Below are 19,122 nucleotides of genomic sequence, written 5' to 3' on the forward strand. Positions count from 1 at the left end.
CAAATGCCCATTTCCATCCTTCATAAGAATTTCAGCGTTGATATAAGAAATTTTCTTTAATGGTTTCATGACGTTAGTACACTCCATCAATCGGCTAAAATCTATGTCGAAGCGACGAGCAATCCTCGTGATATAGTGGCCTCCAAGAAGTGGCTTTTCTCTCCGTGTCTCGATAGCGATGGCCAGAAAATAGTTTCCTATCAATCCAGGAATATCAGTATAGCAACCTCGTTTTATTTGATCCATTATCCATAGATCCAACGTTTTAACCTTTTCGTTGCCTTCGACTTTTGCATTGAAAGTGCATGCAATAAGTCGATGAAGAAGTCTATCATCCCGGGATGCAATCTCATTATACCTATGTCTGCTCGATCTGAATGGTGTAGATGCATTCGGCCCACAAATTCTTTGCCAATAAGCAATCTCATTAAAGGGATCTCGACCAACGTAATCGAACCCCACAAGTAATCACCCAATTGGTTGTCGGTAAGTTCCTCAAAAATCCCCAACACTCTGCACAACTCAAATTTGCTTATCCCTCTATTTTCACCCCCTAATCGAAACCGAAGAAAATCATTCGACAAATAATCCCGAACATTATTAAACCGTACAGTTGAGTAAAATTCTTTTAATAACACCGGAAAAATTGGTTCGCGGATGCTAAAAACGTGCTCCCATGCGTAGGTAACGATCCTATTGTAGGGAATGGCTAGCAAACGGGAAACATGTTGGTGCATATTTGCCTCATCCAATGGGCCCCAAATAAAGTACCACGTTGCATTTATGGGCCTACTGTTTATCCTCTCAAATGTTTCTGTGTAATAGTTGTCGTTTTGAACCTGTGTCAACCAAACTCGAGGATCATTTAGATCCTCCTCTTCTTCGTCACCAGATGATGAAGATGAATGTTGTTGGAACCAAACCTGAGGTCCTCCCTCTTTTTGGTTGTCCTCTTCTGCTAGATTGTCCCTGCAAAACATAATAACACCAAACCAAAAGAACATAGAAACCGTTGTGTTAATGTTAGCTAAAAACATAACCGAGTAGCAAGAGAACCTAATCATTCCATTCAAAGTTCATAAGTATTATGATTCATTTAAACAAAAGCGTATGTTCACCATTTTTAACCAAAGTCAACCAAAGTTAACATAAACCCGCTAATACACTTTCAAAAATGAAAATCACAACTTCACAATTTAGCATCAGCTTAGGACTCAAGCATGTTGCGTTCATAGGTCATAACATTTAAACTTGCATTCTAATAATATTCATTACAAATCATAACACAAATTTTCACAATTTTAGCTCAAAAGGACCATTATAACGCCATACATTATGGCATCCCATAACATCAATCTACTTCAACAGGCTCACACAAATGAAAATCAAGCATACATGTTTCATAAGTTCATTTCAATTCAAAAATATGCTAAAAATTTAAGAACATTCAAATTATGACCCGGCCAAATTGACATCTATATCACCAACACAATTAAACACTTCACAAGCTGCATTAACATCATACACAAACTCAATATCATGAATTAATCACCTTAAATTCAGATTCAATTACTACAAACCCTAGAATCATGAGCATACCCCTAAAAACATGTAATTTTTGCAAAATCAAGACAATATGGGTAATTAAACAACTAAGGTATGTTAATCTTAACAAGAATCATGAAAATCAAACACCCCACACTTATCTCTCACCAATTTATACATATAAACATACAATTCAAGTAATTGAGAAAGAAAAGTGTGAAAATGAAGTAACCATACCCTAGAAAACATGATTGGAGCTTGGAATTGATAGAAGAAATCACGAATTTGAAGTGAGAAATTAGGGTTTTTGGGAGTGGGTTCGTGTTTGGCAGAGAAAACTTGATAAAAATGTGTTTTTGTGGTTGAGAAATGGGGTGGATAGGGTATAAAACGCGTAATTTTTTTCTGAGTCAGAGTGTTGGGACGGCGTTCAAACTTGGGACGGCGTCCAAGTTTTCAAAGTGGGACGGCGTCTGGCTTTTGGGACGGCGTCCAGGTTTTAATAATGGGACGGCATCCAGATAGTCTGGACGGCGTCCAAATGAACTAAACAGTTCTGACCAAAAAAATTTTTTCGATACCCGCCAGTTTATAATCCAAACATAAATCATTTTGCACAAAACTAAAAACACTCGTACACACAATTCAGAATATTTACATTTGTGAACCATTTTTAACGAGTCGTTCACCCAACTCGTCCCCATATCGATTTATGCTTTGTTGTCGAAGTTGAGGCTAACCTCATCTTTGATTTTCAGGGGACCAACAACATAGTGCTTGACCCGGTGGCCATTCACTTTAAAAGTATCACCCTTCCAGTTCACCATTTCAATTGTACCATAAGGGTACACCCTTCTAACAACAAATGGTCCCGACCATCGGGACTTAAGCTTTCCTAGTGATAACTTGAAACGAGAATTGTAAACAAGGACACGATCCCCTTCCATGAAATCCTTTGGATTTTTCAATCTCTTATCGTGCCATTGTTTGGTTTTTTCTTTGTAAATTAGAGAGTTGTCATAGGCTTCAAGCCTTAACTCATCTAATTCATTTAACTGGGTCAAACGTAACCGACCCGCCTCTTGGTAATCCAAATTACATGCCCTTAGCGCCCAATGCGCTTTGTGTTCAATCTCCAAAGGGAGATGACATGCTTTTCCGTATACCATTCGGAAAGGAGTGGTTCCAATGGGTCTTTTGTAAGCCGTGCGAAAGGCCCACAATGTATCGTTTAACTTAACAGACCACTCTTTTGGATTTGCACCAACGGTCTTTTCAAGTATGCGTTTTAAAGATCGATTGGTATCTCCACCTACCCACTTGTTTGGGAATGATAAGATGTTGAAATTTTATGGGTTACCCCATATCTTTTCAACACTTTCTCTAACTGCTTATTACAAAAGTGGGTGCCGCGGTCACTGATAAGGGCTTTTGGCGTGCCGAACCTTGAGAAAAGTTCCATCAAAAATGTAACTACAACTCTGCCATCATTTGTTGGTAGAGGTTTTGCCTCCGCCCATTTGGACACATAGTCTATGGAAACGAGTATATAGAGGTAAGAATGAGACTTTGGAAAGGGCCCCATAAAGTCAATTCCCCACACGTCGAACACATCGCATACTTGGATGCTTTGTTGAGGCATTTCATCCTATTTAGTGATTTGACCGGCCCGTTGGCACGCGTCACAAGCCTTACAAACGGCGTAGGCATCTTTGAATATTGTAGGCCAATAAAAACCGGCCTCGTAGACTTTCCTCCCCGTAATTTGGGGACCAAAGTGCCCACCCGTTGGACCACGGTGACAATCAAGAAGAATTTGAGTGCATTGCTTTCCCGAAACGCACCTTCGAATCATACCATCTGCGCAATGCCTAAAAAGATACGGGTCTTCCCAGAAGTAGTATTTCAGGTCACTAAAGAATTTTTTTTCTTTTCTGATGTGACCAACCGGTTTCTAAGTACCCTCCTACAAGATAGTTGGCTATGTCAACAAACCAAGGATCATCGATTTTCTCAATTTTCATGAGATTTTTGTCCGGAAAGTTATATTGGATAACTGTCTCATGGAGAACCTCAAGATTCGGGTTCTCAAGGCGAGAAAGGTGATTGGCAGCTAGGTTTTCAGCCCCCTTTTTATCTTTAATATCAATGTCGAATTCTTGCAGAAGCAAGACCCAACGTATTAACCGGGGTTTAGCATCTTGCTTAGTGAGCAAGTACTTTAATGCTGAATGGTCTGTATAGACAACCGTTTTTGCTAGTACCAAATATGATCGGAATTTATCAAACGAAAAGACAATTGCCAGGAGTTCCTTCTTGGTGGTAGTGTAATTAAGTTGGGCTCCTTGCAATGTCTTACTAGCATAATAAATGAGCTGAAAATGTTTTTCAATTCTCTGCCCCAAGACGGCACCAATAGCAAAGTCACTAGCGTCACACATAAGTTCGAATGGAATTGACCAATTCGGCGATATGAGAATGGGTAATTGCGTGAGTTTTGCTTTAAGGAGGTTAAAGGCGTTAAGACATTCATCCGTAAAGACAAATGGAGCGTCTTTTTCAAGAAGTTTGTTCATTGGGGTTGCAATTTTAGAAAAATCTTTAATGAACCGACGGTAGAAACCGGCGTGCCCCAGAAAACTTCTTACACCTTTCACATTTGACGGTGGTGGTAATTTAGCTATGACTTCCACTTTAGCTCTGTCCACCTCCAGTCCCGCAGAGGAAATTTTATGACCTAAAACAATGCCCTCTCTTACCATAAAATGGCATTTTTCCCAGTTAAGAACAAGATTAGATTCTTCACACCGAATCAACATACGCTCAAGATTATGAAGACATGAGTCAAAAGAATCACCGAAGACTGAAAAGTCATCCATGAATACTTCCATAAAGTCTTCAATCATATCATGAAAAATAGCTACCATACACCTTTGGAAGGTGGCAGGAGCATTGCATAAGCCAAAGGGCATACGTCGATAGGAGAAAGTACCATAAGTGCATGTAAAGGTGGTTTTCTCTTGGTCCTCGGGTGCTATAGGGATTTGGAAATATCCCAAGAAACCATCAAGAAAACAATAAAAATTCTTTCCTGCCAACCTTTCCAACATTTGATCAATGTAAGGAAGGGGAAAATGGTCTTTTCGGGTAGCATCATTTAATTTTCTGTAATCAATACATACCCTCCAACCCGTGACAGTCCTAGTGGAAATTAATTGATCATTTTCGTTGGTGATAACGGTCATGCCACCCTTTTTGGGTACATATTGGACCGGACTCACCCAAGGACTATCCGAAATTGGGTAAATAAGACCTGCATCAAAGAGTTTGACAATCTCATTTTTAACGACTTCTTGCATATTAGGGTTCAGTCGCCTTTGTCTTTGCACACATGGCTTATATTTATCTTCCATTAAAATCTTATGCGTACAATAAGAGGGACTTATACCCTTGATGTCATGAATTTTCCACGCTAGAGCCGGTTTATGGGCTTTTAACATGGAAACAAGTTTAGACTTCTCACTTACAGAGAGTTCGGATGAAATGATAACTGGGAGAGTAGAATCCTCTTGAAGGTAAGCATATTCCAAGTGACTTGGAAGTGGCTTCAGTTCCAAAACGGGAGGTTCTTCAATCGATGTTTTACATCGGTACTCATTTTTTAAATCCAACTTTCTGTATTCTTCATCATTTGGCTCATAACCGTTAGCCATCAAAGCGGTCAACATCTCCACTTCTTCCACCATGTTCTCTTCATCACCTTCCTCAAAAATACATTCTCCCGAACCTTGCAATTCTAGAAATTCCTGCAACAACTCTGAATATGTGTCTACGATTTGCAAATAATAACATTGATCATCAGTAGACTCGGGGTATTGCAGGGCATGGTCAATGGAAAAGGTGACTTTAATATCCTCAATGCTAAGGGTCAATTTCTGCCCATGAACATCTATCATAGCTCTAGCGGTATTGAGGAAAGGTCGACCCAATATAAGAGGCACACGTGTGTCCTCCTCCATGTCCAAAATTACAAAATCGGCCAAAAATACTAGGGTACCCACTTTTACTAACATATTCTCTAAAATTCCATGAGGGAATTTAACAGAGCGGTCCGCTAGTTGAATTGCCATTCGGGTTGGTGTTAGTACCCCGGGGTCTAACTTAACATATAATGAATAAGGCATCAAATTAATGCTAGCCCCTAAATCCGCTAATGCTTTAATGCATTCCAAATCTCCTAGGAGACATGGTATGGTAAAACTTCCAGGATCTGCTAACTTCTTTGGTATTTTGTTCATCAAAATTGCAGAACAATTAGCATTCATGGTGATGGATGAAAGTTCCTCCATTTTCTTCCGATTAGTAAGTAAGTCTTTTAAGAACTTAGCATACTTGGGCATACCTGAGATTACATCAATGAAAGGCATATTTATGTTAATTTGTTTAAACATATCTAGAAATTTAGACCTTTCGGCCTCTAGCCTTTCTTGTTGTTGCTTTCTTGGGTATGGGAGCGGTGGTTGATATGGTTTCACTACGGGTTTCTCCCGTTCTTCCTTTTCAATCACTTGTTCCGGCTCCTTAACCGGTTCATCATTTCGGTTCAACAGAACACTGAAATCAGAATTTTCAGGCATTCTTGGAGCATCGTATGCTAAACCACTCTGTGTGGTAATAACATTGGCGTGCTCATTTCGGGGGTTCTTATTGGTATCGCCCGGTAAACTTCCTGGTTTTCTCTCACTAAGTAAACTAGCTAAACCACTCATTTGCTTCTCCAAATTTTAAATTGAGGCTTGTTGGTTCCTAAATTGGTGTTCATTTTTCTCGTTCGTTTGATTTATGTTTGTAACAAGCTGGGTTTGTGAGGCAATCAACTTTTCCAACATACTCCCCAAATTTGACTTTTTTTCTTCCTGTTGGGGTTTTTGATAAAAACCCGGAGTTTGTTGTTGGTACCCACTACTTGACCCTTGTTGATAATTGGAATTTTGACCTTGAGGGTTGTAGGGGTTGTTGAAGTTTCGATTAAACTGGCTCTTCCTTGAAATTGATTATTATTTCTTTGGCTTATGAAAGCCACTTCTTCTTTTTGAGCCATTGTTAGACCGGCATCACAATATTTCCCTAAATGGAGTCCACCACAGTATTCACAACCTACTTTCATACTATTAATTTCCTTGGTGATTTTGTCCATGTTTCGAGCAACACCGTCTATTTTCACACTTAGGGAACTAAGGTGATCATAAGCACCGGCGCTTTGGACTTGAGCATTACGAGTAACTGGTCATTCTTGATGCCACTCATGAGAATAATCGGCTAGCTTCTCGATTATATCATAAGCCTCTTGCTCGGTTTTGTCCATGAGTGAACCTCCGGACGCTTGATCAATGGAAATTCGGGTTGCAACATCACAACCCTTGTAAAAAATTTAGACTTTTTGAAAGGTATCCAAACCATGGTTTGGACAACCTCTTAGCATTTTGGAAAGTCGATTCCATGCTTCGTACAAGGTTTCCATCGGCTTTTGACAGAATTGGGTAATTTCGTGTTGGAGTCTCGCGGAATTAGAAGCTGGAAAATATTTCTTAAGAAATTTTTCCAACATACCATCCCAAGTTTCTATCATAGCCTCGGCCAATGAATCCAACCAACTTCGTGCTTCCCCATGGAGTGTCCATGGAAAAAGTCTTAAAAATATGGCCTGGTCAGTTTCTGGTTTAAGTTTGAAAAGAAGACATATCTCTTGAAAAAGACGAATATGTTCGTTTGCATCTTCATTCGGACCACCACCAAATTGACACCTGTTATTAATCATTTGAAGAATAGGTCCTTTTATTTCAAAATTTACCTCACCAGTGGGTGGAGTAATGGCACTACCTTGTTCGGTTCGGGTTGCCTTCATCTTGGCCGCCATTGATTGTCTTGGTACCACCGGTCTTGCTTCTCCTTCCATTTTAAATTTTGGAGGAGGAACGGGATCACCAAATTCAGAATACCTCGGCTTGGTTGTACTTGATTCTGTATCAAAAGTTTCCTGTTTTGATGAAGATTCAAAAAGTTCAAGTACTTCTTTCGGGATCCTACCAAGCTTTCTATCAGGTTCCGTAAGCGGTGTAAGTAATGGAGAATCTGAACTTCGGGTATGTGGCATATGCAACCTAAAATCTGTCAATCACACAACTAACAAAACTATTAAATGCATCGATTCTATAAGTCTAAAATTCAAAGACTATTAATAATTTAAAATAATTAAGAAACTACTTAATCACAAATTAGTCAATAATTCTATTTTGAAACAAAACTGTCCCCGGCAGCGGCACCAAAAACTTGATGTGCGAAATCAGGTATATAAATTATTGTATGGAAAAATACTGGTTAAAAAGACTGTTACACACTAACGGGCAGTGTACCCGATCGTGTAGTAGTATAAATAATGATTTAGTTCCGTGTATCGTTCCAAGGACAGTTGTATTAGCCAAACTAGAATTAGAAACTATATTATGATTAACTAAGTAAATGAAACTTAAAGGTACAAGTTTTATATTTTTGTGGCTATTTAACGATTTAGCCAAATCAGAGAAGGTTAAAAAGTAAAAACAATATTTTTGGTCTTTTAAGTTTATAATGAAAACAAGTGCAAAGAAAACAAGTAAGATAGTTTGATTTGAATCAAAGAGATGAAATGTTCATCTAGATATTTTACCCTTGGTATTGGATGTAAGTTTTGCTATTAAGGCCTGATTGAATGATTATGTGTGTAAGTTATCTAATAGGTTTACTAAAAGTTCTCTTAAATAAACACGCAAACATAATTACAAGATCAAGGGTTCCCTTTTCTCTATAGTTCTCGTGTTTGTAATCAAATAACTATGATATATGCTGATCACCTGAATCGACCCGCAAAGAGTTCTCTTTAGCGAGTACTCAAACTAGAAGTACTAAGTGAGGGTTCCCTATTACCTAGACCTTTTCGTTTGTGACTAGTTGATTAACAAGATCAAAGACTTAAATAACAATTGTCTTTGCGTTCGCTCTACACAATTCATTCCTATATCGTTTAATCGTATTGATCTAATTTACCCCTTGGTCCGGTTTAGTAAACAATCAATCTAAGACAAGTTGATTATAAATCAATATGATACATCAACAAGAGTTCTCTTTATCAACAACATATCAATTAACTAGATACAAATGATTAAACATCAATAAGCATGGTTCTTTAATTCAAGCTTCAATCTTTCACACATAGTACATACAATCAATAGGATTATATCCAATACCTCGGTTATTAATCTAGACAAACATTATAGAAACTAGCCAACAATCATGGTAACAGACAACATACAAATCAGATTATCAATGGAAATCATTGCTTTAGAACAAGAAATAACCTACAAGAACAATGAGTTCTTGGATGAAGAAGGTTTTGATCTTTGATGCCTTGATGTTGAGCCTCTTCCAAGAGCTTGGAGTTCTCCAATATTGCTCCTAAAATTCGCCTCTGTATTCTCTGGTTCGTACTCTCTAAAACTGGTCTTCAATAATGAGTTATAAAGTGAAGAAAGTAGGTCAGAAAGTCAAAAGTTCGCTGAAACCTACTTCTGGACGGCGTCCTAAATGCTAGACGGCGTCCCGTTGTAAAGGGTTGGACGACGTCCCATATATCCGGACGGCGTCCCAGATTAAAAGGCTGGACGGCATCCCAAAGCTCAGGACGGCGTCCCGATGTACTGAAAGGTACTGTCTCGTTTTCTTTGTGATTTCCTTTCATTTGGACGAAGCCTAACACATTTGAAGCTTTATTTTACCATTTTAGAACACTAATTGACCTTAACTTGTATCGGGATCAACCATGGTCATAAATCATAAAAACTCTTTATAAATCACTCTCCGATACAAATTTGCATATCTTGGCGTATCACTTGTAGAAATGCTTTCATTAACCTTGATTCGAGAGTATTTTATACGATATTGCGATAGATATATATAATGTTATTGAACAATATCAGTTGGTATAAACGATTTGTTGATCTAAGGTATATTTACATGAACCCTAATATTAAAAATCTGATTTTTAATAAAGTTTCATAGTTATGTTGTCAATTACTCAAGTCTATACGCGTACGTGTTAATTGTAATCGTTATATTGATTGTTTGATGCGTTAGGGTTTAAAAACGAATTTGTTTATACATGATCAGAAAAATTAAGTTTTTCAAATGTTAATTATTATGTTATATTCAGATTCCTTTCAAAAAACTATTGAGTTTAGGCTTTGGATTCGCTTGATTTCGTTTCCGGATGATCAAGTTATGCTTAATTGAAATTAACGTTGTGTTTTCGTGATTGATCAGAAATCTGGAATTGATAAACCACGAATTGGTATGTGAAACTTATACCACTGGAAATATAATTTAAAAACACTCAATTTAGACTAGGATATCATGTCGTTTGCTTATGTAAAACCTGAGATATGCTTGAATTAGTGTAAAAGTAGTTTTATACAGCACTTGCATGAAAATAACCTTGTATGATAAAATGTGTTAAATTCTGAGATTAAAGCTTTGCATATTTGAAATTTACACAAAAATTACTTCACCTTTCATGCAGATATCATAGGCTAATTGTATCTAGATCTTCGGATAATCGCGTGCGAATGTGGCTAACTAAACTAGAATCGAATCTGTAAATTGCTCTCTGTTTTATACTCTGTGGATTGTGTTTATTGAACGAGCATGTAAGCTTCAGGAATATGAATTTTAACATGATACGTGACTTATTTTTAGTTTATGTCAATCTCTGAAACCTTATGCATTGGGCACAATAGAGCCGTAATTTATTTGGATTATTATTTGAGCTGAAAAACTGAACATTCAACTTGCATGAATAAACTGTACAAATTGGCTAAACAAAATTTGCTAGATTTTTTATATGTGTTACTTTGACTTGTCCTTGAACTATTAAAACTGGTCTTGTATCAATTGCATGTTCCTAACTCCGGTTATAGCCAAAACGAAATCGGTGCGCGGTCAAAAACTGACTGGGTAAACCCCAAATGTACCCCTTCTGATTCCCGACTTTTAATTATCGTATGAGTCCCTGGCTAGACTTTTTGGAATCTATTTTAAGTATATTTATGATCTGGAGTTTTTCATGTTTACGTGAATTTTGTACTATGATATATTGTGCTAAGTATGCTACGTGTTCATGAACTTTGTGCACAACGATAAACTGAAATTGTGAAAATGATTATTCATGACCTGAAACGTATTGTTTGACTTAGATTTGACATGTTGACCAACATTTGACATGAACCTATCGATGTTGACTTTAGTTGACTACTTTGACCAAGTTTGACTTTCGGTTTGACTTCAGTTGACTTTGTTTGACTTGCATGATATAGTTGACTTTTACTTTGAAACGCGTCGAGTCGAGCAATAAGACAACTCATACTATGAAACCACCCTTATTTAAGATACATATAGTGACCAACCTATATACGTATACTTAGGTTGCATTATTCAGCTGTAAACCGTACAAGTTTTGTCTGTCATCCGTGCTTTATTCAAAGGTGAGTCTACAGTCCCGCTTTTTACATGTTTTTAGGGATGAGAATACACGATGTTATACTTACTTTATCAAATGCTTTTGTATTGACACGAGTACTATATATGTGTACTGAGTTTGTTCACAAAGCCTCTAGCTTGAATACTTTTAATACCATCGGTGTAAGCACAATTTAGATGGACGGATCTGTTAGGTTGACAACCTCACCCACTATAATAACCATGGTGCATTTATTTTGAACAATGAATATGCTCGAACAAGTGTATAACATTTTATGAGGTAAAGGCGGGTATAGTGGCTTCTATACTCGGGTCATTGCTAGTATTCAGGTGCTCAGATTATGCAAACGTTAAAATCTCGTGGTCAAGGAAACTAAACTATTTTTCTGATAAATGTTTTTCAGGTGCTGCTACATTACTTTAAACCTGTAGATTCACCAACATTATTGTTGACCTGTTTTTGCGTGTTTGCTGCATGTCTGGCCGTGGAGTCAGCATTTGATTTAATGAACATTATTTACTTTCGCATTTGTGACGACCCGGAAATTTCTGACTAAATTTAAACTTAATCTTTATATGATTTCGATACGATAAGCAAAGTATGTAATGTTGAGTCTAGAAAATTTTGAAACGATGTTCATATATTCAATTGACCTTCGACTGCTCTCGACGATTCACGAACAATTAATTGTAAATTGATATGTGTGTATGTATATATAAATAATAATTCGAAATATAATTTGAAGAATTATATGTTGTCGTATTTAAAATTAACTATATAAAATAAAATAAAATATGATATTATAATAATTATTATTTAAAAACATAACTATATATAAATAAAATATATTAAAAATAAATAATAAATGATTGTACTACTCGTTAGACGTTTTGATTATTAATTAGACAAGTTTAATACGAACTTATATGATTTTAAAATAAACGGTGATCTGAAAATGAGTTCTATAAATTACAGACTTATTAAAAATGTATTTAGGAGCTGTTTGTTAAAATTTAGAACTTTTTATATTTTACCCAGAATTGAGAGGGACAATTGATGTAATTTTTATTTATCAAATTAAGGATCGAATTTTATGCCATAATGACCAAAATAAATAAATATAGTTAATCTAAAAATTTGGGATTTTTCTGAACACTTTTATCCGCCACTGTTTAACAACGGAAGACGAAACTCAGTCTGTGATAAAGTGTCGGTAGGCAAACAGCTGTATTGCACATATGATTCAATGAATGAGTGAATAATTATTCAAGATGCCGTGTTTGTTACACATTACTTTCATCAACATGACTTACTTTATAATTATAACACTGTTTTAAATTGAATTCACGTTCCTTATGTTTTTATTATTATTATAATATAATAATTTTCATACACTGAATGAAGAGATAGATTACTGTTTATTTTTTTTTCATTTATATATTATATATTGACATACAGATAGAAAGAACTATCATCACACTTGTTTGATTTTAGTTGCAATGCAATACATAACCCACAAAGCCACCCACTTTCGTTCTTAGATTACTCTCATCTACTCCGAACCAACACCTAACAAGACCCCTGATCACTTGATACTTTATTATTCGAACTACTACTATTACTTGGGTTGTTGTTAGTGTTGATTGTTGAATATTGATAATTGATTGATTGCAAAAATCCAGTACATACAGATATTAAATAGTGGCACGCATGCCCATATCAAAACCAATGGCACGCAGGCCCAACTATAGAAGCTACTAGAATAAATTAACTGGGCTTGCAGGCCCTTTAGGCTAACAATCGGCTAACATCCCTCCGCAGTTGGAGCGGGAGTATTACGAACGTTCAAACTGGCGCGGAACTCATCAAATAGAACAGCTGGAAGACCTTTGGTGAAGATGTCTGCATACTGGTAGCGTGATGGAACATGAAGAATGCGTACCTGTCCTTTCGTCACAAGATCCCGTACGAAGTGGATATCTATCTCTATGTTTTTCGTGCACTGGTGCTGAACTGGGTTGCCGGACATGTAAACTGCACTGACATTATCGCAGTAAACTAGCGTGGCGGAGTATAGTGGACAGTGAAGTTCGCGGAGTAAGTTACGAAGCCAACATGTCTCGGCAACAACATTGGCGACCCCACGGTATTCTACTTCGGCACTGGAGCGAGAAGGGGTTAATTGTCATTTTGATGACCAAGACAAAAGGTTATTACCCAAAAAGACATAATACCCAGAGGTTGAGCGACGTGTAGACGGGAAGCCTGCCCAATCGGCATCGGAGTAAGCAGTCAGAGACGTGGTGGATGATGCGAATAGTTGAAGCCCAAGGTCAAGTGTACCCTGAATGTACCGAAGTATCCACTTAAGAGCAGAAAAGTGTTGTTCTCGCGGGTCATGCATGAAGAGGCATACTTGCTGAACTACATAAGCGATATCGGGTGAAAGTGAGATACTGAAGGGCCTCGGCAAGACTGCGATATAAAGTCGGGTTAGCAATAGGTGGACGGGAAGTGTTAAGTTTGGAGCTGGTTTCGACCAGTGTCCTGCTTGGGTGGCACCCAGTCATATCAGCGCGTTCTAAGATCTCGGTAGCGTACTTCTTCTGAGATAAAAACATCCCAGAAGAGTTACGAGTGACTGAAATACCCAGGAAATAGTTCAACGGTCCTAGATCGGTCATGGAGAATTCCTGGTGGAGGGACACAATAACCTGCCAGAGGAACGCTGCCGAAGATGCAGTCAAAATGATATCTTCAACATATAGGAGAAGATATGCAGTATCTGTACCCTGGTGATAAATAAAGAGAGATGTGTCGCATCGGCTCTGCTGAAAACCAACACGCTGAGCATACCTAGCGAAACGCTGGTACCATGAGCGTGGGGTCTGCTTTAATCAGTAGAGGGATTTTTGTAGAAGGCATACGTGATCAGGGCGAGTTGGGTCGCGAAATCCCGGAGGCTGATGCATGTATACGGTCTCAGTAAGGTGACCGTGAAGAAAGGCATTCTTGACATCTAGTTGATGAACGGGCCAGTGTCGAGAAATGGCGAGACTAAGTACAGTCCGAATGGTGGCCGGTTTTACAACCGGGATAAAAGTCTCATCACAATCAATGCCAACCTGTTGGCTGCGGCCATTAGCAACAAGTCGAGCCTTATACCTGCTCAATGTCCCATCTGCATTAAATTTGTGCTTAAACAACCACATGGAGAGAACTATGTTCGTGTCAGATGGGCGGGGCACAAGGGTCCAAGTACCATTTTTAATTAAGGCATTATACTCTTCGGTCATAGCGTGTTGCCAGTTAGGGTCTTTAAAAGCAAGAGGGTAGGAGGTAGGAATGGGAGAGATGGTGGAGATATGAAGGTTTAGGCATTGTACGGGTTTAGTGGTCCCGACGCGATGACAGGTGACCATAGGGTGAGTGGAAGTGGAGTTGGTGGTAGTGGGGTTTTGTGGAGGCGGTGGGATTGGTAGATTTTGTGGTGGTGGAGAGGTTGGTGAAGTAGGTGGAGTGTTATTTGTGGGTGATGCTGGTGGAGTGTTTTCGGGTGTTGAGTTTGTTTGTTGGCGAAGCTACGAGAAAATGGATTTGGTGGAGGGTCAAGGAAGTCATAAGAAGTTGTAGTGGTCCTGGGAGTAGATGAGGGTAGAGAGGAGTCGTAAGGAAAAATATTTTCGTGGAAAGTGACGTGGCGGGATAAGATGACTTTGTTGGAGGATAGGTCAAGACAGCGATAGCCTCAATGGTTGGATGGATATTCGAGGAATATGCAAGGAGTAGAGCGAGGGGCGAGTTTGTTGTTGGTGTTTAGGTTAGGGTAGCAGAGGCAACCGAAGACGCGGAGTGTGAAGTAAGTAGGTGGGGTTTTGTATAGACGAGTATGTGGGATTTCATAGTCGGTGGCAGATGAAGGGAGTAGATTGAGGAGATAGGCTGCCATGTGAAGTGCCTCTGTCCAGAACATTGGAGGAAGGTTTGCTTGAAACAGGAGGGTTCGGATTTGGTTATTAATGGTGCGGATCATTCTTTCGGATTTTTCGTTTTGTTGAGATGTTTGAGTGCAAGAAAGGCGAAATTGGATGCCATTTGATTTAAACAGTTGGTGTAGAGGAGTGTTGTCAAATTCCCCCTTGATCACATTGGAAGGCTTTTATTTCAATATTGAATTGTGTTTTAACATATGCGTGAAAATTAACAAATATATTGAAAACTTCAGATTTATTACGTAAAGGAAATACCCATATATAATGTGAATAATGATCCAAGAAAAGAACATAATACTTAAAACCACTAAGACTTAAAACAGGAGAAGTCCATAAGTCTGAATGAATAATATCAAAAGCGGAAGTAACATGCGTGCTAGAACTACTAAATGGAAGTCTCACGTGTTTGCCAAGTTGGCATGCATGGCAGAACTCGGGAGACTTCGTTTTATTACACACTATAGAATTATTAGACACAAGACGACGAAAGGATTCAATGCTGGGGTGGCCGAGACGTTGATGCCATGTAGTGGAAGTAGTAAGGAGAGCATGTTGAGCGGGTGTAGAAGACTTGTTGGTGAATGGGTAGAGATCCCCAGTGCTGTCACATCGGAGGAGCAGGCGGCGAGTCAAGTAGTCCTTCACAGAAAAACCAAACTCATCAAAACAAACAGAAACTTTATTATCACGTGTAAAGCGACGAACGAAAATAAGGTTTTTTATAATATTAGGTGTGACAAGTACGTTGGAAAGATAAAGGGGTCGGTGGATATTTGACAATACGCTATGGCCAGTATTAGTGACAGGAAGTGTGTTCCCGTCACTCACAACGACCGAAGGGTACATGCAATTATTAAAAATGGTACTCAAATTGTTAATGTTAGATGTAAGGTGAGTGGAAGCACCTGTGTCCATGTGCCATCCGGCATTACAGTAATCTGGAAGAGTCGTGGTACTAAAAGCGTGTGGAATTAAAGTCTCCTGACTGGTGGGCTGTTGCATAGTGGGTAATGAGCTCTGGTTGGCGATCTGGGCCGAAACAGGTTGTCCAGGCCCAATTGCGGTTGGTGGTGCAGCTAGACTATTATAGTAGTGGGCTGGTTGCTGTGTATTGAGCCCAATTTGCGGCTTTCTAGGGACTGAAGTAGGTCCAGTTGGCATGTAATAAGGAGCAGACCCAACATAATAAGCTTGCGGACCAGGTGAGGGGTATCCAGGTGGTCTGGCTAGGTGTGCCAAAGGTGTACGAGGCCAAAAGTCAAACGGGGCCAAAACGGGTGAATTAACAGCCCGCGTGTTCCCCTGTTGTGCCAATAACAATTGTTGGGCTACTATTATTTCAAGAAGCTGTGCTTGAGTTTTACCATTAACATGTGGCGTATTATTTGTAGTACCAGAAGAAGCAGGTCGTGATTGATGGTGAAGGTACCTACATTTTTCCGCAAAACGACAATGTCCTCGATTGAAATTACGACAAACTTGCGGGTTGGTATTCGAATGAGAGGTACCTGTATTTTGCGTTGAGGCTTGTGCGACAAGAACAGTAGGAGCCGAAGGTGTGCCGTGTGCACCAACAGTGGTACAATTTTTACGAGATAGTTGCATCTCCTCGAGGGTGATCGTGGATCGGACCGTGTTGAAACTCAGAAACGGATTGCTGTGGAGGATGATGTGATGTGCATGAGGGAAACGTTCATTCAACCCATTGATCGCATATGTAACCAGTTCATCCTCTTCTATTTTAGCACCGAGATTGGTGAGCATCGCGGAAATAGATTCCACCTTTCGAAAATACCGTTCGGCATTGAGATCACCCATGTTGAGTGACCTCAATTCTGCAGTTAGTTCCACAGTCTTGGAATGTTTATTGTCTTGGAATATGTTCTTCTCCCAACCGTCATATGCTGTTTTAGGTTGTGAGTTCAATAGCCGTTCAAGAATTGGTTCGGAGATGGTCAAGAAAATCCATCCTAGAACAACGGCATCAGCTTTGCGAGTTTCTTCATCAGGTGGATCGCTGGAGGTGGCAGCTTCAAAAAAATTGTGCACATTAAATGCGTGACAATGGTTGCTGAAGAGTGTGCTCCAGTGCGAATAATTCATCTTGGCAAGATCAAGTTTGATTGGTATTAAATGATCAACATAGGTAATGGTATAGAGTTTATCATATTTTCCAGATGGTGCCATCGATGCTGTGGTAGAAAAAGGATGAAATAAGAAAGCACAAATATGAAGGAGACAATCGGCTGCAGAGAAAAAAATAAAAAAGAAGAAGAAAAGGAACGGCAGTCTAGGTTTAGGGTTTTTCTAAATTGTCTGATACCATGTTGATTGTTGAATATTGATAATTGATTGATTGCTAAAAGCCAGTACATACAGATATTAAATAGAGGCACGCAGGCCCATATCAAAACCAATGGCACGCAGGCCCAACTAAGGATGCTACTTGAATAAATTAACTGGGCTTGCAGGCCCTTTAGGCTAACAATCGGCTAACAGTTAGATGAATACCCATAAACCAAATCACAAACCAAAAACCATGGTTCATGGCTACACCTAATTGTCTCATGCTTAACCACCGGCTGCCTTGCTACCACCATCTCCACCATGTACGCCACTCTATCACCATCCTTTCATCCATCTCACGGCCACCATCATCCTCTCTCAACCGTTATCTGACCACCATCTTGTAACTACCATCAAACCCACGTGAACTTATTACTTGTATCCATTCCTACTACGGTTATGACTCAAACAATACCTACAACCTGATCGTTTTCTGTTTTGTTACAACCACTCTACAATAATTTGTGTTCTTCTCCATCTCCTGCTCGACAACATCATCCATCACTCAAACTCACCTCACCACAAGTACCCATCTCTCTTTCACTTTCCCTCTCTCTCCTAATTGTGAATAAGAATCACCACTTACTCGCCAACCTAAAGTGCTCAAACGATTTCCATTTTTCTGTTTTACAAACCGATCACCTCCATCATTCAACCACCACCACAGCCTCACCAAAGTACGAACCACCACCTACTTTCTGTTATCGTTGTGAAACCAAAAGCCACCACCAATTTAAAACGTTCTCTTGCGGCACGTTAAATACTAATGCAAGTGATATATAATTTTTTTTCTTGTCCAAACATCACACAGAACCATCTATTATACTCGCGTATTACTACTTTATTTTGTTCCATTTGGCCGACAACTTTTATTGATAAAATACCCCACTTCATTTCATAATTTACTAGTGGGTTGCAAGTGAAAAATCAAACAATACCTTTGTGATAATAATGAGCTGTAAAGTTAGCTTATTTCTGTCCAACAAATCTTTCTTTTCCTCATGTGTTGGCCACTACTGCTTTATGAATATAACTGGCCAAATCCTTTATATATTTTTTGCTGTGGGATCGAGACTAACAGGAAGAGAAGGAAAGAAACCATAAAAATGTTATGTTGAACTTGGGCCGTGATAGTTAGGGTTATTGGACTGCCACTTTAAGTGGGCTGCCCATTATGCATAATAGATCATAACAAACGCTAATTACTTCGTTGTCTGTTTTAATCGAACACATCTATTGTTTCTATTATATACCGACAACCAACATAGCATATAGGGCTGCTGTACTGTCCAGATTAAAACGCGAAGAGATGAATGATGATGAAGACAATGATGTTATGAACATGATTTTATGTGATGATGAAGTTAAGATGATGAGTTATGAGGGTCATGCAAAGGATAACGATTAGGATAATAAAGATGATGATTAGTGATTTCATAAAATGATTATGATAATAGAATTAAGATGATTGATGTTATGATGTCGATTTGATGTTAAAGAAGAGGAAGCAGAAGAGATATAAGAAAACTGGTTTAATACCCCCACCCAGAATGTTCACTAGACGGAAGGGCTAGTGGGCGTGGTGTTTAGTACTTCGAAGTTTATATGATTATTATACAGACGAGATGTTCTGTTTTAGGGATATTATTATGCGCATTATATGTTAAGGTC

General features: G+C 38.7%; 1 protein-coding gene across 1 annotated transcript; it reads right to left on the reverse strand.

Moving 5' to 3' along the window:
• Positions 1 to 245: 245 nt before the first annotated feature.
• Positions 246 to 17,714, reverse strand: LOC139902142 (uncharacterized). Its single transcript, XM_071884795.1, has 7 exons — positions 17,603 to 17,714; positions 15,361 to 17,351; positions 14,041 to 14,694; positions 13,534 to 13,980; positions 13,348 to 13,457; positions 924 to 969; positions 246 to 839 (listed from the first exon to the last, which is right to left on the reverse strand). Exons 1-7 carry the CDS (start codon positions 17,712 to 17,714, stop codon positions 246 to 248), a joined length of 3,954 nt encoding a protein of 1,317 aa, XP_071740896.1.
• Between the last annotated feature and the right edge of the window lie 1,408 nt (positions 17,715 to 19,122).

Source organism: Rutidosis leptorrhynchoides, chromosome 3 (assembly GCF_046630445.1).
Source record: "Rutidosis leptorrhynchoides isolate AG116_Rl617_1_P2 chromosome 3, CSIRO_AGI_Rlap_v1, whole genome shotgun sequence".
Taxonomy (NCBI): Eukaryota; Viridiplantae; Streptophyta; class Magnoliopsida; order Asterales; family Asteraceae; genus Rutidosis; species Rutidosis leptorrhynchoides.